At 39.7% G+C, this 27,633-nt stretch overlaps 1 protein-coding gene across 2 annotated transcripts; it reads right to left on the reverse strand.

Annotated features, from left to right (window-relative positions):
• Nucleotides 1–204: 204 nt before the first annotated feature.
• Nucleotides 205–26,443, reverse strand: akap11 (A kinase (PRKA) anchor protein 11). 2 transcript variants are annotated; one of them, XM_077536659.1, is made up of 13 exons: nt 26,229–26,443; nt 23,840–24,076; nt 22,951–23,037; nt 22,446–22,556; nt 22,269–22,322; nt 21,522–21,653; nt 21,162–21,420; nt 13,427–17,567; nt 11,031–11,159; nt 7,645–7,728; nt 3,797–3,843; nt 2,994–3,193; nt 205–1,562 (listed from the first exon to the last, which is right to left on the reverse strand). In XM_077536659.1, exons 3-13 carry the CDS (start codon nt 23,011–23,013, stop codon nt 1,377–1,379), a joined length of 5,406 nt encoding a protein of 1,801 aa, XP_077392785.1. In that variant the 5' UTR covers nt 23,014–23,037; nt 23,840–24,076; nt 26,229–26,443; the 3' UTR covers nt 205–1,376. The 2 variants fall into 2 exon arrangements, with proteins under 2 accessions (XP_077392785.1, XP_077392783.1); XM_077536657.1 differs by lacking the exon at nt 23,840–24,076.
• Between the last annotated feature and the right edge of the window lie 1,190 nt (nt 26,444–27,633).

A 27,633-nucleotide genomic window follows, 5' to 3' on the forward strand; every position in this document is an offset into this window, starting at 1 on the left:
TCACAAATCTGTCATAAATCTTTTACATTGCTCGTAGTCATAAATCAAAAGTTTGCCGTCTAAAGCCTGAACAAATTTGCTGTCTAAATAAGTCTGAGTCTGCCATTTTATGAACTCTTGATGCCCTTCTAAAGTTGAAGCATGTCAAGAAATTCCAAGTAAACTGCAGTCAAAAATCTTAGCCATAAAACTTCACTTAAAGCCTTAAAGTTTTTGTTTTGTTTTTAATCTACAGAAGCTTCGATTGTTATGGACAGTCATTTAAAAGTCCTAATAACCTCAACTACCATCTTAAGTCTTAATTGCCGACCCAATCTAAACAAGCTCAGACTGGCTCTAAAAGTCTCAATGAGTTTGCTGTCCAAAGAAGTTTAAGCGAGTCTATTCGAAGTCTCAAATTGTTTGCGGTCAAAAGCGAGTCTATTCCAAGTCTCAAATTGTTTGCAGTCAAAAGAAATCTCATCATGACTCAAGAAGTCTCATTTGCCATCTTGTCTCAACTTCAAACGGCATTCTCCCATGTAAAAAAAAAAAAAAAAATGACTTGAAAGGGATGCCCATCCCTAATGCATGCTTGCACATTATTTTTAGTTTATACAAATTAAGGTGATTGTTGAATGTCGAGCGACCATTTTAAGAGAAAATAGAAACACTCATATTGGTACAAAAAACAAAAAACAAATACTATTTATCACTCTGTGGCCACGAATGTGATCACTTTGGCAAATTAAAGCCTATTTCATACTGTCACGAAAATTGACATTTTTCCGCCATTTTTGCTGTCCTGTAAAAACAACACGGGGAGTCATACAGATCAACTGTGGATCTTCTGAGGCAATTTTTGCAGTATTTCTGTAAACAATGTTTGAAATAAAGGGATGAGTTTTTAGCATATGAAAATTATGCTCGAACGAGAGTGGAGGAAGTAACACAACAATGGAAATACATCATGGAAAGAAAGACACGCTTTCAAGATGTCTCCTATTCTGATAATGTCGGGGTGTGGTGTTCCTGTAGCTCGCGTGTGTTCCTCTCACATGTGGAAACACCCAAGTCGCCAAGGTGAGCTGTTGATGTGATGACCTCATGGGCCTGGCAGCCATGGGGATCCCCAAACAAAAACACACACTTTCGCTCACTCTCAGTCATATATCGCCGCGCCAGGAACAAACCAGGATGGGTCGCTCTCCTTCCTTTTTTTTTTTTTTGGGAAAGTGTGGAGTGTGAGATCGTTTGTTAAATCAACATGTGCAAGGATACTGGAACAATCAAACAGTGGCGAATAATAATAATAACAATATATCATACAAGGCCTTCAATCAGCTGACAGTGCCCTCTAGTGGAAAGGAGCGGTGGAACACCACCAAGGGGCTTTCTTAGGTGTGCTCCAGCAGCCACTTGAAGAGGGAGACGCGGTGAGACTCTCTGCCCGACTGCGACGTCTCCTCCCTGGTTTGAGGCTGAGCGTGCGGCTGGCTCTCTTCACAATAGCGCAACAGGAAATGCAGCAGGTCTCCCACCCTGCACTTCCTCTCACGCAGCCTTTGGAGCACAGCTGGCAGCTGAAACCACACCAACAATTTCACTTCACTAACTTTTGACTGTATGTCATTGAGATGTCATTGTCAGATTGAATCTAATGAGAAAAAAAAAAATCTGTGAGACTCCAGTCCACTTGGTTGCAATAATGCACTGCTCAGGAACTTTTGCTAAATACAAACGGTACACTCATAATTTTTGCATCTGGATAACTTTTAGACAAGTCACTGTCCTTAAAAAACAAAAAAACAAACAAACAAAACCGTGCATTTCCATATTTGGTCAATTTTACCTTCTTAATTTTAATTTAGTACCAGTCATTTTTAGACCCTCCTTTACCCTAACGTGTGATTTGAAAAAAAATAAAAATAAAATAAAATAAAATAAAATAAAATAAATAAATAAAGCTGGGATTGACAGACTGGACACTAGAGGGGAAAAACATTTTTTGACACTGACTATTAATCTGAAAAGTAAAAATTTAAACATTTCTTCTACGTTTCTTACAAATGTATGATTTTTACTGGACTGAAAGAATAAACTTTACTGATGTATTTAATTTCACATCACCGTGCAGTAAAAAACATGTATCTACATATTAAACTATTAAACTGCTACAAAGAGGGTTTTTTTTGTTTTTTTGTTTTTTGTAATCAGGGAAAAAATATATATTTTTTAATTAATGTGTTGGGTAAATACAAATTAACTTGAAGAGGCATACATTTTATTGGACATAGAATAATGTAGGGCTGGACGGTACGACAAAAAAAATATATATATATATATATCAGTTATTCAGGACAATTATGATTTTAATCTAATAAATCCAACACGTTTATTTAAAGGATTCATTTATTCAAAAATAATTCCCGTTCAAAATATTCAGATAATAATGCGCAATGATTCAAAATCAGTTTTAACATAAGCTTAAGATTCATAGTTTGTACTTAATTGCCACAATTAAGAAGTTGGTAGCTATTACAAACGTGTTGTAAACCACCCATCCAGCACTCTGCCACTTATGGAAAATTAAAACTCACAATAACATCTGGATGTAACATAACATAAGAACAACAGCTTTTAATAATCCAGAATACAAAATCAGATGTCACGATTTTTTTCAGTGATCTGATTTTCAAAATAAGGAATAATGAAATTCATTTGATTTATTGTCCAGCTGCCCTATAATAAGGTTTTGTTTTGTTTTGAATGAGAAAAATAATCATGTAGATTGGTGTGGGGAAAAAAGATGGCTGACATTTTGTGGTAGACAATACAAAGGCAAGTGGAGTGGAATGGTCAGATGGACACATCCAAGACGGTTTAGCATTGGAGGGAGGTTTTGCAGTGAACCAAATATCTGCTGCTATTCTAAGAACATATCTTAGCAGAACATCAGTTATGAGAGCCGCATTAAGCGAAAGCGTTGGACAACCCAAACGCATCTTTATTACCTGCTGGAGCTCCTTGTCGGGACTCAGATGGATCAGGGGCACGCCAGCGATGGAGGCCGCCGCCCACTGCAGCAAGCTCCTCAGCTGGGGGTCCAGGGTCACATGCTGAGGGTTCCGTCTGAGCTCACGGCTGTCCGAGTTCAGGATAATCAACAGAGTCCTGGAGGTCTGGACTTGTGTTGTGTCCATGCACAGAGTTCCTGCAACACAGCGAAATATCACAACAGCATTATTACGTGAAAGTGGAGTTTCAAACGAAATAAAGAGAGGTAGACTGGAGAAATGCAACAAATTGAAATTTGGCTCTATTTGAGGCAGGGTCGCTATTAGAGAATTTTGCTCCTCTTGCAAACTGTGCTTTGGGTTTTGAGCAAAAATCTCAAATTATTTCATAGCATTTCCCTTGGAGACATTTTAAACATCTTGCAATCTTATATTCAAATCTTTGTCTAATACAAACTTCTGGTCTGTTTTCAAACTGTGAATCGGGGCTTTGAATGAACAGACAGACCCCATCAATTGGGACGCACAGACATTACAATAATGCTCGAGGGGAGTGAGTGTAGATGATGAATGAACGTCAGTGTGGCTGACGAGTACTACGGGGGTGGTAAAATCCCCTGCTATGACACACTCAGACAGCACGGCAGGCTGACGTGCACAGCCGAGCTCGGAGTCAACGCCGATGTCAATGAGTGATGAGAGTAGACTAGACTCAAATTAGAAGGACTTCGCACATGTTCTGCTTTTATGTGACAATGACTAACGTTTGAATCAATGAGGTGAATTAAAAGGACACTGACCACTGGATTCCTCTTTGACCTCTGTTTCTTTGTCCTCTGTATGGTCACTGTTGGATAAGTCACAGGGATAAATGAGATTACAAACCAATTACGATCAAGACTGCAAAACATTTCCAGTATTTTTCCTGTTTTTACCCCAGTTATGGTCATTTAAAAGAGGAAGGAGTTGATTTCTCAATTCTGAAAATCTCAAACCACTGATTTTGTCAGAGAAAGATATTTTGAACCTGAGTCAGCTGGTTAACTTGCCAGGCCGATTTTGTGTCACTGAGTGCCATAAGTTGTGCAATGTACAGTGCAAAGGCGGATATGCTAAGTGACTAGCAGGACCCAGCTGGACGTATATTGTACACTTGAATTTCTCATGTAACGAATAGGGATGTAAGAATATCCAAAGATCAAGATACAATATTATCATGACATGAAGGACACAATATGATAATTATTACGATATTGTGAGGATGCTAGCGATACAAAAAAGGTCACAATATTGTCCAAAAAATGAGCTCATACTAAAAAAAAATATTGTGCTTTTGTACGTAACAACAATGCATATAAACAACCTACAATCTCTAATAACACTTAATATTTAGGCACTTACTTGCTAATAATACAAGCACACTGAGTTCCAATAAGATTGACTCAAGCATATTAAGTTCCCCTTCATCTGACCATTAGTGTGGATTTTAAACATGGAAGGGCCAAAACATGCCTTGTGAAAATTAAACTGCACTAAACAAATAGTACAAATAGAAATCAACCTGACTTTAACAGATGTTCTGCTTTTAACATCATAGACATGATGATAAACAATATATTGTGGCAGTTTTCATATCGCGATATCACAACATTGCCAGTCTCGTAACATCCCTAGTGACAAAACGCTAGTCAGCTAATTAAACTATAACATTTTCCTGTTACTGCACGTGCACAATTGGATATATTTTCCAAACGCTGACATTTTTACTGTCACACACTCGTCTGTACAGTTACAACTACATTACCCAAACGGCGACTTCTTACTAGGGATGTAGCATAAGGCTGTAGTGATATCCAAACATCACAATACGATAATAAAGCTCACAATACTATGTGAAAACTCGCCATATTGATTAAAAAAAAAAATGTACATAACATCTGTAACAAAGAAATAACCTTAGCCAATCATTTAATTGTCATGTGCTCCTACTGGCTCAACAGCACAAGTTTTTTTTTGTTTGTTTGTTTGTTTTTTTTTGACAAATATTTGCTGGTATGACTGATTTATGCTAACCGCCACAGCACATCTGGTTAGAAATAGTTTTGTGCATGTGAGCAAAAATCAGACCAGGTTTTCTCTTTGGACTGTTTAAATGTGCGCGTGTGCAGGTGTATAGGAAAAAAAAAACAAAGACAAAAAACCCACACATGACCAACTGTATGTAAGGTATTGTATTAGCTGAGGTCATAATTAGTTCAAATAGCATTAACCTCAATACATAAACAACAGTCACTAATAATTAATACTGAGACACTAATGTGTCTGTGAATTGAGTCAATTTGTGGAGGAACTCAAACATGTTACGTTCCCCTTTATTTGTCCATTGGCATAGGTCTTAATCGTCTGTGGTCAAAACATGCCTAATTAAAATTAAACTGTAGTAGTATTCTAACCACTAGAGGGTGCTGGAACTGCACAAATGGAATACAACCTCTCATTTTTAACAGATGCCCTACTTTTAATATTGTGACATGACGACAACGATATTGTGGCAATTTTAGTATCACAATATTGCCATTATTTTTACATTCCTACTTCACTATGTGACTACACCTGCACAAAGTGGGGACAGATGGGTTTTGGTGCATATTTGTATCTGTACATCCCTGAATTTTTGGTTCAGATTGAGGCACACACAAAACAAATGCTCAGATTTCAATTGTTCCTGGAATTTTTTAGCCTTAACATTATTCAGCGTTGACAGTCCACAACAGTTTAACATGTGGACGAGACACTCAAACAGCAGTGATCCAAAAATTCAGTGTGACTAAGTCATGGTTTGCAGTTGGTCCAAACAGCATTCCAATTGTTAGCTTTGATTTTTAAGCAATTGAATTGCAAGCAATTACAAGACACTTCTAAAATGCCACAGTAGCTCCTTCTGACTGATAGTCAATACTAATGTGCTCCGGCATTTAAAGTTCCCATCAGGCATTGTGGAGATTAAAATCGTCCCCAAAGCACCAAAAACAAAAGCCCAAAAGAAGGTTTCATTGATTGGATATGGCTGCAGATGCTATGACTAGCCGACTGGCTTTAGTCACCAGAAGCAAATCAAGAAACATCTGGATTTAGTTTGAAGGGAAAGACATCAGTCTATAACGTCGGAAATTGCAGGTCGGAAAAAAAAATGACGTGCAATGCCACGACGTGCGATATGTAAAAGGAAAATGGAGTAGCAAGTCTTCCTGGCGTGAGAATGTCACTGGAGTATGCAATCAAACTGTCAACAAGTCTGTCTGTAGTTTAAGAGATGGGAATGCACTGATGCAAAAACATTGGATTACAATTGAGATATGAGAGTTTTGAGGGGTGACCCGTCAAACAGCCTCTTTCAAAATTGAAACGAGAACTGAAACTGCATATTTCATGGCTTCTGGGGTTGCATCGGATGCATAGCTTGGCTGTATGAAAAGAAATAACACGGAAAAGTTTAACATCCGACACTCACTCATACTGTCTTGTTGTTGATATTCGCTGACTATTTGCCGCTTCGCTTTGTGAAGACACACAGAAACATGGCAATATCCTGTTTTGTGTATGAAGTGATAAAGAAATGACCTTAACTGACAACTTGGAGAGAAGAGGGAGGCAAATTATCGTATTCATTCAACTACGACAGACACCATGATCCTGTGGTGAGTTGACTCTCAGCCTAATACCTCAATCCAAAGGGTGTGAAGGGGTTGATGAGTATAAAAATAGTACATGCTAAACCAAAAAGGGAAACACCCAAGAGCTATTTTGGTGTTGTCTACAAACATCATCAAAACACCAAACGAGGGATTCCCTTTTTGGAAGAATAATGCTGAGTTGCAGATGACGTCAAATCTACAGCAAAGGCCACTGAGGGTGTTAAACTATCTGTGGGTGACTCGTTCCATTTTTTTTTTTCCATTAATTTGCCACCGGTCTGTATCTGGGCTGTGATCTGCCAACAGAAAAATATTTTGCTAACATTCTCCTCTAATACGGTTGTTAACCACTTTCTTGTTGATGGAGCCTGCAGGCAAAGACACAGCAGAAGGTTGTCCAAAAAAAAAAAAAAAAAACCTAGACTGTTTTGATAACATGCAAATAGTGATGACACGAATAGACAAGTGGAAAGAACTAAAAATACTGTATCTGTTTATAGCTTTACTGTATTCTCAATCAAAAGAGGAGGCTGGCATTAAACGTGCCTTTGCAAACATGACCAAACATGACCTCAAGAGAGCTTTTCACACTTGACATTCAGGGAATCTTGCTAAACTGCAACAGTTTTGTAAAGAGGAATGGTACAAAATTGATCTTGATCAAACGCAGGTGTAATGTGCAAATACAGGAAATATTTGGTTGAGGTTATTGCTGCTAAATGAGGGTCAACCAATTATTACATTTTTCCACCATGTCATGCAGACTGTTTGTGTTATTTAGATGAAGATCAGACCTTATCTTATGACCAAATTACGCAGAAATTCACATTATTTTTCCTGCCACTGTAAATATCACAGTAATATCATATAGCAAGTGACTTTGCAATTCCCACTCGTTTTTGCAGGCAGGCATTCCTTAATGCAAAGAACATGACTGTTGCACGGTTACTGACCTGTCTGAGGGTGACAATGACATGTGTTCCTCAAAGGGCTCCCCTTCCAAGCCAAGACTGCTCCAGCTGCTGCTGTTCCCATTGCTGCTAGAGAGAGGAGGTCCAGTTATGTACCACTGCCATAAAAACAACTGACAATCTCAAGACAAGTTGTACTGTAGTCATTATTATTTTAGCAGTGATATGATTACAAAATTCAGAATCGACTAGTTCAACATAATATGCTTATAATGTGTATGTACTGCAATCATTAATTAAGGCCTTGACGGGGAAGCCATAAAATGTCTGTACAACTGTTTTTATTGTAGGTTATCTGTGTATTTTGAAATACATTTTAATTTGTGACAACTCAAAAGGAAGGATTGTGCTTGAAATGATCTGTGATTCTATTGGTAGAGAAGCATCCCATCGTCAGATGCACTTGCTATGCCATGAGCTCGACACATCGGTGCTGCCCGACCCATCACTACAAAAGAGGCACGAGAGCTCGCTCTATATTCCAGCTGACGTCACTGCCAAGCCTCCCATAACAAATGAATGTACAGAGCTTGATTTTCGGTGAGTGTTTTTGTTAAAAGGTGGGAAATATGTCAAGTGTCATAAAAAAACATCCCGAGTAGGACACTACATTACTGCGACTCATTGAAACCAGTCGTTTGGAGCCGCTAGCTACAAAAAATGGAGTTTGTTGAAGGGCAAAGTGGAAGAGGGAGCTTAAGGTATCTTGTTTTTGGTTGAAACAGTACGTCGATTACTACTTTCATGGTGTAAATTGTCATTCATTAAATCGTTTGTGTCCGGATATACTCGTCTTGCTGTATATCGAAGTCTTCAAGCTAACTTAGCTTGCTAGCTGCTAACAAATAGACTGCACATTTACAACACATTCCTCATCAAGCCTGAGTTAATGTGTTAATTGTGATAATTGTGTTAAATCGTTAACTTTTTGTTCAAACGTGAATACTTACGCAAAAAAAAGTATGAATGATTGTTTCACAAAAGATACTATGGCGCATTCATCACGTTTGCCTGGAATTTACAATCACAGGTTAATGTTATGACCCGCTGTATGAAAAAGAGAAAAACTACCTGATATAAAATGATCTGAGCATATCCACGTACTTTTTGGGGGTGCAAAGCAGTTGCGTCTTAGTTTCGCACTAGCCACCGTGCTCGTCTTTCACTCCTCACTGTCTTCCGCCTGGTTTCACAGCCAAAAGAATGATCTCATCTCTCTTTGAGCCATTAGAGCATCTGTAGGCCTCGCTCAAGTTCACCAGAGCATTGATCGCTGATTTATCAACCGTTTGACCTATTTTCTCGGTCACACTAATTGTTTTCTAATTCACTCGCATTGATGCCCTGCCCTCCACCGCAAGGGGCGCACGTCAACTTGACTTCACACTTGAAGGGTCTATACAAGAGGTACAATCCTCCTATTTGTGGGAGAAAAGGACCGGGTCCGACTGGGATATACGGCCAATAAGCATTTTCCATGAAAAACAGAGGTTTGTTTTTTAGGGAACCAACTGAACTAATAATTAAAAAAAAAATACATATAAAGAAATCCACAAATAAGATAATCTGTAAGTGCCGAACGGTGGATAAACAGGGGTCCAGTGTACATCGAGAATTCTCGTATGCATCACTACCAGTAAAGGAAAGAGCAATTTATGATCTATATTTTTTTATCTGCGTCACTAATTACATATTCATCTATGTGGCTGAAAGTGGATTAAATGGTGGGAACCTATTCCTTTAGTTCAGGGGTGTCCAAACTTTTTCATTTGAGGGCCACATACAGAAAATCAGAAGGACGCAAGGGCCACATCATGTTATGAAGAGAAATTGTGTTTAGGCCTAAAAATTGTACAAATTATTTGTGCTTTTGCATATTTAGAAAAATGCTACAGTATATAAACCAATTTATTTGTAATATGGCAGTAGGGTTATTATAGTTTTGGAATTTTTCATTTTAGTTTTTATTTTGTTTTGAGTTTTGTTTTTTAAATTAGTTAGTTTTAATTATTTTTCAGGGTGGTTCTGTTTTTTTTTTTTTTATATTAGTTTTAGTTCTTTAATAAATGCTTAGTTTTAGCTTAGTTAGTTTCAGTATTAGTTTTATTTGTATTTTATTTTTTTAATGTTACTATTGTGCGCAATATTTAAAAAACACCATGGTCTTTATTCCGGTTTATATAAAAATAAATCTACTAAAAATCACATTTAAAATCATCCCCAAAGGTTCATGCATTACATTAATTACCAAAGACTAAAACGAAGGACATGTTTGCTTTAATTGTAGTTAGTTTTATTTTAGTGAGTTTTGTAAAAAGAAAATGTAGTTTCAGTTAGTTTTCTTTTTTTTAAAAAGCATCTTCGTTTTTATTTTATTTCGTTAACGAAATTGTTTCTTGAATTTTAGTTTTTTCGTTAGTTTTAGTTAACTAAAACAACCTTTAGTAGCATCTGTGTTTTTCGACCCCTTCCCTTCTTACTTTGACCATCTCCAAACATTTCTGTTTTTATTTTTTTTACTTGAACTGAGTCAAATGCCATTTTTAGCATATGTCGCGGGCCACTAAAATATGGATGGCGGGCCGCAAATGGCCCCCGGGCCGTAGTTTGGACACCCCTGCTTTAGTTCATCAACAGGCTCCAACACCCTGTGAGGATGAATTGTATTTTCCCTTTAGCCGTTTCATCTGTTAAACGGAAATGGTCACAACAGGCTTTTAAAGGGAGTCTAATGAATCACACATGGCGGTGGACTTTGTTCCTGCAGAAATGGTGCCTGAAGAGACAAAAGCACTCCTTTAAGACACACCTTTAGAAAATATTATGATACATTAACTCAGCCTCTTCGACAGTCAAGACACTGTGTTCCTTCGGTATCTTGGGAAAGGATCTCATTGTCAGGTTTGCTTCCACAGAGATATACCCCCATTTTGACCAAAGAAAAAAAATTGGCAAGTTGTGTGAGAACATGTCAAAGGACGGATACTCAAGATTGACATGATCCCAAAATTTCTCTTTGGAATTTACAGTGATTGCAGTTTTCCCATCTAAAACCACATTTCCTTTGAGCTACTAAGTGCATTTCAACTTCAGCTACATGAAATCTTTTAGATCTTGGCCACATATGTGAAAATGTCCCTGTGTAATTTAATAATTTAGGTTAAATAAGAGGAAATGGCACTTAGACAGCAAAGCAAAATGTTAAACTATATGCAGCATTTTGAGCTGAACTCGGAAAACAACTGTTTTCTATTTTGGCACAAAAAAAATGCTGTCTTTCCACAAATTACTGCGACATCTGAAAATGATCTACCTTCTTTCAATTAAATTAAATGAATTAGAAAGTATCTGATATTCCGAATGTATACCTGTCGCTGAGGTGAAGGAAGCTGCTGTTGTCATCCTCGAAGCTCAGGTTGGACCAGCTGCCCGCACTGTCGTCCCCGACACTCAACTGCTGGGACACAGTGGGCTCCGTGACTTCCCTGCCTGGAGAGCTACATGCAAAATATAGTAAAATTTAGAAAGCGTCATAACATAAATGTCAAATTCACAATCTGTGTGCGTAGCAATGATGTGTTGTTTTTAAAATCTGGACTTAATGGAATGGAATAGCCTCACATTCATCCAATCACACCTAAAGGTAGCTAAGAGTACTATGATACACCCTTTCATTAATTTGGAGGACTATTGTGGGAACTATTTGTTTTTATTTTTTTCAATTGATTTCTGGAAAAATTTATTATGGGAAAAGTACTTGATAGTAGCAACGTGACAAGAGGCTGCCATCTTAGTGCAATTTTTGTTTTTAGGCAAGTGACGTTGCTAGAATATTTACAGTAATTTTAAGGTGCTGACTTGGAGAACACCATGAAATTTCGGCCCACATGAGTTTATTTGTGAATATTTTTAGCTGAAACTTGCAGATACAATGAAAGGATCTATTTTAGCCGTGGACATCTGTGCGACAATACCATAGACAGCAAAAAAATTGTCCTTTCTGGGTGAGTATAGACATTCCGGGTAAGTTTACTATATTCCTTCAAGGCCACATAACTGATAATATCCAAAGAGTCATGTATTATTGATTTGTCATGCCAGTAATTGAACGTATAGACGAGGGATTTTGCAAGCAGACCCTATGAAGAGGCCAACCCAAATGTTCGCTCCTTGAAGAAAGGGAAAAAAAAAATCCAAGAGAATTTTGTGCCGGTGTAGTTTGCGTTGCTTGTGGTTGTTGGTAAAATGATCGTGTAGTCATGTAGTTTTAACCAAAGCATGAGCATGAACTTGAGCTATGTAGTGTATAAGGGGGAAGCCTAAAACCCTTCATGTAAAAAAGCTTAACATAGCGATGCTAAGCTTTTTTTGTTTGTCCAGAAACTGCTATCCTAGAACAAAAATGGGGTGAAATATTCGCTATGTTTGAGTAAGCTTTTGAAGAATGCAGTCATTTTGTATGCAGCTACAAAGACCCGATGAAACAGAGTTGAATCCTGACAAAAGGAACTCTGTGGCATAACTATCACCGCTAACATATATAATCTATATAGTGTACTATATACTCAAGATATTTCCAACTTTTGTACGATACATCCCTTCATGAAAACAAGAATTTTCTACTATTTGTAACAACTATTTCCCAAGATATTCTTTTGAAAGCTAGGAATGGCTAGCTTTGTTGTGGCACCTTACCAATTCAAGCATAATAGCATAAAGTAGAATTCATTATTATTGCTATTAAAAGGTTTTAACCAAATCTATTCAGTAGTTCTAAGAAACAGCGTTAATAGTGGAACTATTAGAAGATTCCTGTTTTCCTGGCAACCAACACTATTTTAATTTTTTCATGTTCTTAAAATTACATTACAATTTCATGTTATGTCCAAATGTGAATCTCTTGGATTCATTATTTTCCATCCATCCATCCATCCATCCCTTGAAAAAAATGGCCTCTAAATGAAGATCTTCAGAAGAAATTCAAAATGAAACTCAGAATGTTCAATTAGATTAATGTGCATTTTTGTATAAATATATTGATAATTAATGAAGTTAAACTTTTTTTTTTAAACAATTTGAAGGTGTTTTTGTTTTGAACAGATTTCCTGTAGGCAGTATCACAAAAAAAAAGGAATCATTCCCCAAAAAGGCTCCACAAAAAAACTGTCTAGAATGTATTAACCATTTTGTTTGTTTGTTTGTTTTTATTTTTGGTGTGCTGTAATCTGGTTGGCTATTCCAATCATACTTTGCATTTTGATGAATTGTAGTTTTGGGTAAATCTTGTCACGTTGCTATGGGGTATATGCCACGGAAGAGCCAGGGCTTCCGACTTCCGTGTTTTTGCACATCAGCTTTGATTCCGGTTCTGGGTTGTGACGTGTGTGCCGCGCACCCGCACTCGCACCCCCACGCCCCCCAATCGCGTGCTCCTGTCGACGGGCGGGGGAGCGCGTAGGGCGTCGCAGCTCTCTGAAGTGATTCGGACAACTGACAGATACACTACACACTCGCACCCGTTGATGGGAACCGCAACCGAGGGGCACAAAGTGGGAAGCACAAGTATTGGGAGGCGGCCCACACGTCGCGAACCGGAACCGGAATTAAAGCTGATGTGCAAAAACACGGAAGACTCTTCTGTGGCATATACCCAATTGCTCGGGAAGTAGTACCCTCAAACAGGTTCATGAACCTTAGAACTTGAGAAATATATTGACAGGCAGAACATGTTATGCATGATGATGTAAAGTCTTGTCGTTTGTACCTGACACTGGCCGCTTGGCAGACGTTAAGCGCAGAAGTCATGATCTCAGCAGTGAGGCTCTCTGCGTAGCTGGTTCCATCATGGCCAATGCCACTGTCTGCGTTAAGGCTTGTGTTGCTCAACTCCCGTTTTGCGTTCTCCATCGCCATAGACACCATCTGCTCTGCAAACGCTGACCTATGTTCCAGATCGATATGGATTTTAGGAATCTCCAGCCCATGGAGGCGGTCTGGCCTGGTTTGATACTCTGGGCCCTTTCTCCTCTGCAATATACTCTGGTCGTGATACCGACTAAGTTTGGTGCAGTAGGGACACTCCAGAGCTTGACAGTAGCGGCAGGTCTTCAGTCCCTGTGCGGGGCTCGGCACCATCCCTTCAGACAGTCTTTGGGTGTGTGAGTGTCTGTCCGAGCCGGGATTCCTCTGATGATCTTGGGATGAATGCCGAACTGAAGCCAGACTGATCTTTAGAGTGTCATCAACTATTTTTCTTGCGTAGTGCTCAATGACCTGCATCATCCTACTGTTGTGGCCACCATCAAGCAAGCTTCCCGTGCTGTGGTAATGTCTAGCCTTATTGTCCTTGGAAAGTAAAGGGCAGGAGAATGAGTTCCTAATAAGGTTCTCTGTCATGTTTTCAAGTTTGGATTTCTTATAAAGACAAGAGTCAGTGAGAGACTTGGGGAGGCGTACAGACGATAGACGAAGTGTTCGTGTGACATCACAGGTGATATTGTACGCTAAAGATTCTGCAAAGTTCACCAAATCAATGCAGTCCCTATGGCCTTGTTTTTCTCTGCAACAACACTGTACATCCTCACACGAGGGACAAACCACTGGCTCCACAATGTCCTTGGTTGGTGAGGCCTCACTACCCGATGCCTTCCATTCATCTGGTAATGACTTTGAGGGACGAAGGCGGGCGCTGGAGGATCTCTGTTTGATCCTTCGACTAGCATGAGCCAAACCTTGTTTTATGGACCGGTAGGCCAGTCGACTAGCATACTGATCAAGGACTAACTCTCGACTGCCTCCCTCCTTTTTTAGCACCCTAATGAGGTAGCCAGCGTATTCATCTGTCACACTCTCACAGCTGGGATACGTCGAGGACAATCCTGAGCTGGAACTACTTGACATTGAGACAGGTGAGCGGAAAAGAGAGGATAGGAGATTGTTGGACAATTGCTCAGCCACCCTCTCCACCCTCCAGTCCTTGTTCTGATCTGTGCCAGGAGGAGCGTGATGCTGGTGGTGATGCAAACACTCTGAGCTAAGCAAGTCTACACTTCTTCTTCTGGGAGAACCATGATATGAGCACTGCTGGACTGAGCTCACCATCCTCTTCACATCGTTGATTACTTCCCCAGCCACCTCCCCTGCATACACCCACAAGGTGTTCAAAGTTAGCTCGGAGAAATGAGCCACGCTGTCACGCCGTTGCTCAACGGGACCGGCGAATTCCCCAACTTCATCATCGACTCCCAAAGTGTCCATCTCTGTTGCCATTGAGACTATATGACAAGCTAATTGCTCTGCATAATGGAGAGCTTCCTTGTTGGACAGTCTGCGAGATGACTGTCTCACTTCCTGGGGGAGACCTTCTGACTCGACAGATTTGTTGGTGCCACTTACAATGCGGTCTTCTGGCAATTCTTCCTCCTCCTCATCCTCATTATCATCGACCTCTTCAGAAAGCGATCTCATCAGTTTCAGCATGAACTCTGTCTTGTCTGCCTCTGGACTGTTTTCTGTAGGACCCGGGGCAGTTTCAGGGTGATAGTGTGGAGTTGGAGGAGGGGTGGCTGGGGAAAATTCTTTGGCCAACTTGCTTTTTAACTTCTTGGAGAACTGTTTTATTTGTTTCTCCTTGGATACTTCACTTGGCTGCTGGGGGGTAGAGGGAGGAGTGCCGGGTGTCCGACTAGGTTTTTGACCCGAGTTTGGAGTTGCGTCATCCCCAGGCTGAGACGTCTTCTTTTGTCCTCCCATCTCTGTATTTGGTACATGCAGAGTGTCCCTTTGGCTAAGGACTGTCTTTGCAAGGAAACCAGCACAGTCATCAAAACCTTTCTTCATTTTAGAAGAGCTTACAAGCTCACAAGCTTCAGTTACTATCATGTCCACCATGCTACCAGAGAAGTTTTGGAATGGTGACTTTCCAAGGGAGCAGGTGGGTGTTTCAGTTTCATGGCTGTAAATGTTAGTTTGTGTGCATGTTGTTGTGTTACCTGAGGAAAATACTGTTACTTTTTTAGGGCTGGACTGTGAGGTGCCTGTTAGGCTGGGACCATGCTCGTCTTCAGGATCCTTTAGATAGGACATAGCATGGCCTGCTTGGGGCACGCAGATACAGCTGGCCATGCCTGACACGGTGAAAAGAGCTTCCTTTACTGTGCAGGGGACACTCTCTCCTAAGGTCCCTGAAAGATCTGCTGAGGTGGTATTGGAAAGCTGCCGGTTAGCAAATGTGCTGCAGGTGTGAGCACTCATATTCTCTGCACTAACGTAACAGATGTTGTCTGGAGAAACACTGATGGCTGCTTGGCTAGTAAAGGCAATTTCAGCCTGAGAGAGCTCGATGAATGCCTCTTGGATAACCGACTCGGACAAGTCTGAAGCATAGGAAGTAACCACCTCCTCCTCCTCCTCCTCCTCCTCTTCTTCTTCTACTTTGTGTCCCTGGCCAAAAGACCAATCACTGGGGGTTAGAGGTGTTGAAGGATGGGAGAACTGACACACCTCCATAATACCTTCAAATACCAGCTCTTCAGCTAAATCTGCTGCAAACTGTGTCACTGTGCTATGGAAAATCTGCTTTTTCACTGTCAAGAACTCTTTCAGCGCACCAGATACCGCCTCCCCGACCAGGAAGTTTGCCAACCCATTCACTGCTCGGTCCTTCAACACATATGCCTGCCGCATGCCAATCTCATGGAAGGCCATCTGAAATACTGAGGAGGTGAGTCTAGCAGCTAGATGACACAAAGTGGTGGTGCAAGTAGACACACCTTTTTGGAGGTCTCGCAAAGCGCTGCCCAGGCTCATTTCTACAAGGTCAGCAGCAAACTTATGGATACCATCCTTCAAAGACTGGGATGTCTTCTGTAGCTTGGCCACGGTTACAGTCTCCTGGATTTCTGAGAGCTTCATCATGTAGCCTGAGGGGTTGGTAAATTCTTTGTGGCAAACACAACTGAGATTCTTGTTGTCATTAATGTCTGTGGCGGACTGGTAACCGCAGACAGATCCAAGAATTTCATTAGAGAGACTGCTGGCAAAGTCTGAGTAGGTCTTATACAAAGAGCAGAGATCTTGGGGTTTCCGTAACTCAGTACTGTCACTCTGGTCCTCACTTCTCTTCCAGAAATATTCCAGAACCTCACTTGAATCTACCAGAGGGCTAAAGGCAGAGGAGCTGACGGGACTGAAGAGTGGACCACCGTTGTCCTCTGAGGGGCTTTGTACTGGCCGTGGGGAGTCAGGCATCTCAGAGGGAGGTCCGTAGGGGGAGCCTGGCTTGAGGGGAGTGGGTTTTTTTACATTGGCGGGGAGAATTGGTTGATCAAAGCAGTGGGGATACATCCCCTTTGTTGAGCAGCCTTTGGAGACATATTTCGATGTTGAGCCACCAGTGCTAGATTCTGCGGTTGTAGTCTGTGTGGCTGGAGCACCGTCATTATCCATTGGCAGCGTGATAGTGCCATTTTCTGAATTGAAGTCTTCCAGGTCATCAAACTGGTCAAAGCTGTCAAAGAATTCACTCACTTCAGAGTCAGAGTCTTCTACCCTCTCTCTAGGACCTCCTGGCACCTGAGGGATATCCAGTTTTGCCAGCATGCTCTTCTGGTAGCCCACCTCATCCAGGAAAATGATAGGGCTTGGGCTGGAGCAATCAGATTCTTCAGATTCACTGTTTTGAATTGGCGAGGACAGACGTGCTCCTGAACTGCAATAAGTCCACTGGGTTTCCATGCCTGAACACTTCTGCACAGTGACAGAAACTTCCGGGCCTGGCTTGTGTTTGGCTGCATATTTCTTTGAAGAAGAGCTTAGTATAATGTGGGAACCCGATAGTTCCTTTCGTCTTTTGTGGGTAGGCACCGTCTGTGATGCCACATCCCGTTTTTTGAAAGGGCGATAAGCTTCATGTGTCCATAGCAAACAGAAGAGAAAGACAAAGAAAAGAGAGTTAAGATGAAACAATATGACAATAATAGCACAATGTCTAAGACTAGTTTACCAAGGTTTGCAAACTATTTCCTTTAAAATTAATGACACTCAAAATTTTATTCCTTCAAATATGGCAATGCCTTCTTGACCACAACACAAACTACTGCTAGAACAGATGTGCCTTCTGAAAAACTGGTTAATTGTTGTGTTGCTATTTTATGCAGCGCAGGGCATACCAGAATACAGTAAACCGCTGCTATTCATGGGGATAAGAATGACCTCTGCCGCAAAGAGTAAAAATTCACGAGTAATTGACACCTCCACCCAAAAGGTTTATAATTGTCTACTGATTTCACCGGCTGGCAGAAAAGCACTAATTTGGTTTCAATGAAGCTCCTCAACTAATGTCACCATAATTCCTTGGCACCAAGATGTCACAAGATTAGAGATAGACCGATATGCTTTTTTCAGGGCCGATACCGATTCCGATTATCGGTAGTCAAGGAGGCAGATAACCGATATTTGAAGCCGATATTCATTTGCAATAAAAGTTAAAATGTTGGCACCAAATTTTGGAATAATGCAAACCCTAACCGTTCTTTACAATGGATTCTCACACTGCACTTTTCATTTTACATCCTTCTATCTGCAATAAGACGTTGGTGACGGGGGGAGTTAAATGTGGGGGCCAATGTGACATTACCTTTTATAGCATTTGGGATACTTGTAGTTTTATTCTATAAATGTTATATTTTTATATTTTGAAGTAATAGGAGGAACCCTGTCATTCAAAATGTGCATCAGCTGTGGCATTACTTATTACTACAGCAAAAAAAAAAAAAAAAAAATTCCATGAGAAAAACTATTCATCCCTGAACACCATACAGTTCTTGTAGACCTTATTATGATTATTGTTATTGTTACCATATAGACAGTTTTGATAAGCTGAGGATCTTAAATCGAGAACAGCAATATCATGCTACTCCTCTCTACAAGAGAACTGTCAAAAGACACTTCATCATGTAGTTTACTGCCACTTAGGATGCCCCAATCAACGCAGAAAAAGGTAGAGTAAAATAACTTGGTTATAATAATAGTAAGAATAACTTGGTTAAACAGACATTGTTGCGGTGGACCGCTGCCAGTTTCTGCTGTTTAATGTGTTTTACACTTATAGACACATGTGTGTATATGGGCACACTTTTCTCTCACTACTGTACTGTACTGTATCACTTAATGGCACAGATGTACTTGTCTAAATAATAACTGGGCTGCAACATTGCTAATTCACATTAACAAGCACTATCTTAGCTGTCCACAATGAATAGTTACTAACACACGAGAAAGTTATACAACACACCAAACATGAGCTCATTATTCAAAGTATGATGCACGTAACAAAATTACATCACTGAACATTAATTGCAGCCGTGTGTTTGAGACACTTAATTTGTTACGGAGCGGACTTTAACGAGGTGCACAACGAGCTGTCAATCAAATCGACGTCGAAGCTTAAGGCACACAATGGCAAACCAGTGCGACAAATAAACACAATATAAAGTAACTAAACGCTATTTAGTGTCACTGTGGCATCTGACTGTATAATAACCGCTATGCAACAAGTAGTGGACGTGACCCAGAATGCAATGTGTGCGTCACGAGAGGTAAATATAATGACATTACTCTACTCTTAACATGGAACTAGACAATATAATAATGACAACGGTTAATATTTGGAACCTTTCTAACAAACATTATTTACTTAATTAAGTGAACATGTGTGTGATTCCCTCCCCGAGTAGCGAATTAGCTACTGGGTGTTAGCCTACATGCTAAGCTGAACACACCACTGTTAGCTAGCGGGGATTCAATGCAAGGCAATGCAGCTCCATTCATAAAGTGCATTTAATACACAACATAATTCAATGTGTTTAGCTTATGGTGAAAAGTTCAGCGGAGTCTCTTCTCTTTTAACTTACCTTCGAAGCATGTGTCTCGCGTTGTGTCCGTGGGTGCGTGTGTGACCGGCTACTGCGATACACGGCATACACTACTGATTGGTTCTGGCTCTTGCACGGCTAACCAATCAAATGCTGCTATGGGCGTTACGTTGCTGGAGTTGGACTCCATAACAGACAGAGACGCTCTCGGGGCTGCATTCGAAGCGAAAAGACGGAGTTTTAAATGGATCGCTCATATCGGCCGTCAGATTAATAAAACAGACCGATACCGATATGTGCCAATATGTCAAATATCGGCCCCGATTATCGGCCCGGCCGATTATCGGTCTCTCTCTACACAAGATGATAGCAAAGTAATAGATTTTTAGCTAACAGCAAAAGACAGGCTTAAAAAAAAATCCAGGACTCTGAAATTGCAAATGCTGAACCACAACTGTACAAGGGCATACTGCACTGTAGCCTATTTCATTCTTTTACTTATACCCAATATATTAAATTCACACTGCAATGTATACTTTGTATTTCAAACCAAACAAAACTAGGGATGCAAGAAGAGATTCAGATTAATAGAGGTGCACAAAAAGATCTGCACACTTGAGCAGGGGTGGTGGGGAATTTGACTTGCTCAACGACAACTCAAAAGTAGCCAGTAAGTATATATACCATTATCTCGCAAACAACCATTTTAAAATTTTAGTCAGCAGCAGGACTCAAACCTGTGCCCTCCAACTCAAAAGATTAACATCTTATAGCATGAACTACCGGTACCCATGCTTAATGTCTTCATTACAATCAACCCATCCATACAATAATTTTCTATACCACAGGTTAGAGATGGGCAACTTAATTGATGGAGTGGACCTAACTTTTTCATCAGTACTACTGGGGACCTACAGGACCACCCACTTCCTGACCAGATGACATTTTAAATATGGATAAAATATGTGCAAAATACATACTGTTAAAATATTTCATTTTTTTATACATTTCTTAAATCATGTACTGCATAAGAAATGCTCTTTTCAACACCAAGGTACTGCACCCAATACTGCAAAAGGCTCTCGTATAAAAATTACTTTTCATTGATGGCACAACAGCAGCAGCTGAACAGCAAACCAACATTTAATGAAGGACTCATTTTGTGCACGTTTTCCCAAAAATCAACTCACTTAAAATTGGAATATTATTGAGTCCGAAGTTTGGCCTGCATGTCATTACAAAGCTGGAAAAAAATATTTACAGTAGCCTACTTACGTTGTATAATAGGCCAGTATAAGACCTACACTAAGCCATGTCTGCCACCTAGGTGTGAATGGTGATATTACAACTTAAAATTATACACCAGTATAGCGTAAAAAGTATAAACTTTTTTCTCTCTTTTTTTTTTTATAAACCGCAAGCATTCTAAAAACAAAAAACAAAAAAAAAACAAAACTCCAATATATATTTTCATGAGTTTTTTTGTTGTTGTCCCCCCCCCCCCCCCCCCCCCAATATGTAAATGTTTGAATTGAGTATTTCTGGCCACTAGAGGAGGAAATTCTGCAGTCGGCTGCTGGGATCACGTGCATCCCTTTATAAAGCATATAAAGTATTAAAGCTTACAGGTGTTCTCTCCCGTTTCGTCCTCCTCGAGATTCTCCAGCGCGGTGACAAAGTCGTCTTCGATGGACGAGATGGACTGGTTGGTGTCGTCTTCCTCCGACTGCCTCACCTCTCCCCTGTGGAGGCTTTGCAGCTCCAAAGCGTAGCGGACACCAGTGACGTAACACCCAAGAAGGCCTGTCAACGATGCGACGCTGGCCGGAGGTTGCCCACCGGCACCAGAGTTGTGGCGCAGAACACACACGGCCTTTACCCAACACTGTGTGTTTGATGGGTCGAGACGGGAAAAACAAGTTCTTCCCAAGTTTCAAAATGGGATGGTGAAGTTTGGTTAAAGGACTACTTTATTTTTCAACCTACTTGAGGCCCAGTGTCTTTGTGATCCGTCAGTCTGGCGGAGTCTTTGAGCAGTTGAACTTCATTATTCCTCAGGCCGTGAATGTGGAAGGTCCTGAGCTTCTCGCACAACCCAGCCGGAAGCGACGCCAGGGCCTAAAAGAAGGACAGAATATATAGTTTCACAATAGATCTTACCAAAATTGTGTATGTTCTACTTTTGGAGACTCATCAACACGTGTGAGTGGGTACTCAAGCTATGACAAAAATGTTCAGGTTACACAAGTCAAAAAAGTTTGGTAACAACTGCATTACCACCGCGTCCTTTATCTTGCATCATCTGCCTCATTACCACAACAAAAGGCACAATAACTGACCATAATTCTAAATTTGGCCACATTGCGATGAGGGATTCTACTATAGTTAAGGTAAGCCATTTTAAACTACAAAGAAAAAAATGTTATGTACAAGTTTAAATCCAACCAGAATTTGCTTGTTGTTGCCAATATGATCAGGGAATGGGGATTTTGGGTCCTACTCCGAGCACTACTGTCACTGGTCTTGGGTTTTGTAAAATAAAATTCCCCCAAAAAGTGTGAGGAGGATATGTTTTTTTTTCTTCTTCATGATACATTTTTTGACTGGTGCGACAGAAACTCCGGAACAACTTATAGTCCGAAAAATACAGTAGAGGATAGACGCGCCAGTGTCTGGTGTGATTTATGAATTAGGCCAACTTCAGAAAATATGTCTTCTACAGTATAAAAGTACCTGATCCACAGCATCATCACCTTCACTCTGAGCAGGCAGACAAACAAAATGAATCTGAAAAAGAATATAAAATGTTTCATATTATCTCAGGTATAGGAGTATTTAAATCTGCTGCATGCGTCTTCATGTTTATAGTTATGCATGTACTGTATGTTTGCATGCTTGCATGAGACAAACCTCTGTCACTATTGTGCTATCTATGCATGGGAGGTCCAGGTTGATACCGCAAAGATCCTTTCTGCTTCGCAAGAGGCTCTTGACAAACTGCGCTCCATTGTCACGTATCGTCTGCATACATGAGTGGATGGTCATAGCTTAGAAATAAACTGAAGCAGATATGTTCACAATGACACACACACAAAAAAAAATAGAAGCAGGTTATCTAACTTTAAAGAAAAGAGTAACACAAAAGCAGCATTTGAGGGCTCTTAATGAAAATTAACATCAGTCTAAGCCAGAAGAAAAGTAGAGCGATTTAAGGGGTTATTTGTTGGGTCAAGGCAGTAATAAATAATAAAAGTATTATCAATTGCTTTTAACAACACTCAATAAAAATTAAAGAACTATTTGAGGGCATACGGGAAATTTGCGGCACAAAAAGATGAGTAAAACCTAAGCCTGCCGGGTTTCATGAACAGATTTACCCAGAAAAAAAAGAGCAGTACAAATTTTGGTCCCTCACCTCTTTTCTGACAGAGGCCCTCGACTTCATTGGGGCTCCTCGAATACGTGCACAAGCTTCCATGGCGACCAAGGGTGGGCCGCTCACCTGCAACCAGAAAGTGCCAATCAGAGGAGGAAAACATAAAGAAGCTGTGACATAAATCAATTTTAACATCACATATTTCTTCTTGAAATAGCACTACTGTTTCCCAAAACGTTCAATTCATGTCTAGCAGGTTGCCACACATGAATTTTGGCCGCCACTGATAAGATTTTGGTGCAACCTGTTTGTATGTAATCTAACTTTCGGAACTTTCTTTTGCTGCATGGAGAATGTCGCTGTGCTCCACGTGCGAGTCTGCTAATTGACCACTTGCCTTTGTGTTACGATTAGTTTTGTTCCGATACCGTTTTTTGGCTCCCGATACCGATACCCAGCTTTGAAGTATCGGCCGATACCGATACCATACCGATACTTAAGTTGTTTTTTTTTTCCTCAACATGAAAAAGCTGTCCTGCCATTGGTTCAGAGCATTCAAGGGCCAATAGAATATCTTATATCGGCATGCAGTGAACATGTCACATACCAGTGAATGTCGTGCACCAGTAAGACGCTGCATCCAAAATCCTATATTAGCGTTGGGATTAATGGTATCGGCATGTTACTTGTGAGTAGTCACCTATACCGATACCACTGTTTTAATGAAGTATCGGCACCTCTGCCGATACCAGTATCGGTATCGGAACAACACTAGTTACGATAGGGCAAACAGTGCCTCAAATGACAGAAGTATCAAACATATCAATTAAAGGTGTCAAAATTATCCATAACTTATCATCAAATTAATCAACAACTATTTCTGATAATCAGGCTCAATGCTCAATAATAAATATTCTGTGGATCTCACTCTGCTTCATCTATCCTTCATTCTTTCCTTCCTTCCTTCCTTCCTTCCTTTAGTTTTCCTCTGGTCTCTTGATGTCTCCCTATTCCTGTTGGAATTCAGATGTATCAGGGGTTGGGAAAATATTCTGGATTTGTAACACTGTGGGTGGAGGGTGATGCCTGGTTGGTGTTGGATTTCACTTTGCTTCATCTTTCCTTCCTTTGATCCTTCCTCCGGTCTCCTGACATCTTCACGACTCTGGTAGAACGCTGAAGTATCAGGTTAAGGTGAAGGGTTTCAGGTGAATTAAAGAGTGCACACACACACACACACACACGCACAAAAAAAAATGGGATGATGACATGTGACTCGGGAAGCCGCCAAATTAATACTTCTGAGCTCCCAAAATAAATAAATAAATAAATAAATAAATATTCTCTGATTTTTGTAGCCACAGACTGGTTTTCTTTTGCGTTCAATCAAAATACGTAAGAATTTTGCTTTTACTTTGAAAAATAATAAATGAGAATTTTTCCTTATTTCCTGAAATGTTACTGACCAAAACAGAAACTGAATCCATCCATTCCCCCCAACCCAAAAAAAAAAAGTTTAATCTTTAAAAAAAAAAAAAAAACAAAAAAAAAAAAAACAAAAAAAAAAAACACACACACACAAATCGTATTTGCAGCCATAGCACAAATAACCTCATGTAATTTACATGTAGATTAACCTAAAGCAAACTAGGGCTTGAGACTGCAGCAAAATCCTTTCAAGTGCAAGTGTTTTTCTTGCGCGAGTAAGAATTTCACCTGGTCGCATCGGTACGAGTGAATGTTTTAATGCTCCCACCAACACAGACACTGTAATAGAATAATTTATCCGTTTTTGACTTGCAGGAGAATCACAAATGTGCACGCTGCTTCATTCATATAATATGTATAGTCATATAGTAAAATGAATTGATAAAATTGCAATGCCTAAGTATGCAAAGTGATCCTCCCGAAGAACACATTTTAGAGCATGTATCTCCGTTAACGCCATTGCATTGACACAATTGCAGTTTTTAAAGTTGTGTAAATTACCTTTGTGAAACAAATAAAGCTCTATGCAATGGCTAATTAAGTCCAAAGCCCACTATTAATACGACTATACAACTTCAGTGTCCCAATTCATTTATTACTTCCATGCAAATCGCCGTGCAGGTTCTTCATTGAAATAATTTTCAAAAAATTCCAACTACTGTTTTTACAGTAGTTGTATTTTTTATGTAGTGCATACTTTAAAAGCAGCTACATTGTTACTAAAAATGTTTTGCATATTTTTGTTTCGGATTCAAATAACACGCCTTGTTTTTTTCCCCCCCTTTACTGCCTTGAGGCATGGCAAAGATTGTTAAACATAGCGTTGTTGAAAATGCTTGAGAACACTTTTATTTTTTAATCCTGGTACTCGAGGGCAGTCATGCACGTTTCCCTGCTCCATCACACCTGAATCTGGAGGAGAGAAACCGATAAAATGCAGGATTCAGCACTTGGGGCTCAGGATTGATGATTCAAGAGTGTTGGAGGAGGGGAAACATTGATAACATGCACGACTTGGCCCTCGAGGACCAATATTGCCAAACCAACACTACACAAACAGACACATTGGTGCATCTTGTGATTGGATATGTGATTGTTTTTGTTTTTTTCAAGTCAGTGATTCGTGATCCAACCCCAAAATCTTGACCATGTAAAGTCCAATATAAAATAAAATAATTTTATAGGGCTCTATGGCGCAGTTTTTCTCATATTGTGTCCTCCCACGCCCCACTGTTCACTATACACACACATCCAAACACACAAAAACACACATAGGAATGAAGATGATTTTAGGTATAAGAAAGAATTTGGATTAATTTTGCCACACTGACTGCGATACCTTGCATACTGTTTTGTTTTCCAACCAGGACGTCATTGGAAAAGAGCATTATCTTAATTGTGCGTCCCCGCATAAACTGGACTGAAATAAACTTTCTATTATTGAATAAACTTCTATTAAATATAAAAAGGGAGGATAGCTACTTACACCCTGTGGCCTCACAATGACTGTGGATGCTGATATTGATATTGTTCTGCTTTCGCTGGAACAATAACACTAGCAAGAGTGTGGCTAAATAGCTGTCATTGATCAAATGCACTTTATGAACGCATTTTTAAAATACTGTATTAGGGGGCTATCTTGTTAGTTAACAAGCTGTCAATCAAGTGAGCTAGCAGGGATAATAATAGGCCGCAGTTAGCGAACGCAGTGATGTCACCCAAACTCCGCAAATAGCAACTTGTAAGCAGACTAGCGTCACCGTACACGTGCCCCCAAAGACGTCATGTGTGGAAAAACATCGCCATGGTCATGTTAACGTGCAGTTTACCTCTGCTGCTGGGTGATGTTGTTGGATTTCCAGCAGCGCAGGCAAGAACCACAGTGCACCGTTCGCGAACAGAAAACGAGTTCGGTATTTTTCAACACTTCCCCCTGAAGGCGAATACTAACGAAACAGTGGGTTCATTCTTCCCCGTAGTTCATCTTCATGAGACTTGGGAAATGACATAAAGGAAACCGCAATTAAAAATTTCAAACGTGACATCGACGTTTTCAACCTAATGCAAAGGAAGTCATTAGAAGTTTAATTTTACCGAGTTTCATAAACGCAACCCAACTCCCCATTCTCCCAAGACAGTACGGTCTGAAAACGAGAGTTGTCTGAGACATCACCAATCGAAGGTTGAGAAACAGAGCAATGAAACAGCGCAGTATAATGTTAGCCAAATAATCTATTTGACATGTTTTACACGTATGGTTTTTTTTCGACTTCAGTAATTAGATTAATTTATTTTAAATAATAAGGAAAAAAATATTAATCTATTTCATTAAACAATTTATTATTTATTATTATTATTATTATTATTATTATTATTATTATTATTATTATTATTATTATTATTATTATTATATTATTATTATTTATTATATTAATTATAATTATATTGTTTCAAAATATGTTTATGCAAACAATTTTTATAAGATAAAAAACATTGAAATGTTTTCCAAACACATTATTATTATTATTATCATCATCATCATCATTTTTTATTATTATTTTTGAATTAATTGTGGCCCTTGAACACAAAAATCTGCCTACCTTCAAACTAAATCGGTGGTGTCCAAACTCATTCCTTGAGGCCCGGAGTCCAGCAGGTTTTGGATGTTACTCTTCTCCAACACACCTGGAGCTCATCAGGAAGTTTTGCATAAGCCTAATAACGATCCTGTTCATTGGAACATGTGCGTTGAAAAGGCAAACATCCAAAACCTGCATCACTCCGACCCCTGGATACCGAGTTTGGACACTACTGCCCTTGAATGTGAATGGTTATATGCCTATACATGCATATAATAATAAATAATAATTACAGCTGTCAAACGATTATTTTTTTTTTAATCAGAAAAATTACATCTTAGAATTAGGCTTTTTTTTTTTTAATCAACATTTTTTGCCAGCCAAGTTTAATTTTAGACCACCTGTTATGTGTTATTTATTTTTTTTATATATAAATTTAATGTTATGAGGACTTCAACATTTTTGAGCCACTGCATACTCTCATCCTCCTCTTTTTCGACTCAGTTAATTACTTGCATAATTTAAAATGGGAAAAAAAAAAGACCCCAATATTCTCTCGCTCTAGCTCACAAAAGCTACCCTAACGAGAAGAAATGGCTATAAAAGTAAAAGCAGTGTCAGGGTCACACTGAAAAGAATAGAATAATAATGTACT

The sequence above is a fragment of the Festucalex cinctus genome, chromosome 11, assembly GCF_051991245.1.
Source record: "Festucalex cinctus isolate MCC-2025b chromosome 11, RoL_Fcin_1.0, whole genome shotgun sequence".
Taxonomy (NCBI): Eukaryota; Metazoa; Chordata; class Actinopteri; order Syngnathiformes; family Syngnathidae; genus Festucalex; species Festucalex cinctus.

What these genes read in the sequence shown, in the direction of transcription:
- akap11 (XM_077536657.1), bottom strand. Translation starts at nt 23,013, where the DNA reads ATGGAAGCTTGTGCACGTATTCGAGGAGCCCCAATGAAGTCGAGGGCC. An exon ending in GGGCCTCTGTCAGAAAAGAG is followed by an intron (nt 22,557 to 22,950) that starts GTGAGGGACCAA and finishes TCATGTATGCAG; the next exon opens with ACGATACGTGACAATGGAGC. An exon ending in ATAGCACAATAGTGACAGAG is followed by an intron (nt 22,323 to 22,445) that starts GTTTGTCTCATG and finishes ATTCTTTTTCAG; the next exon opens with ATTCATTTTGTTTGTCTGCC.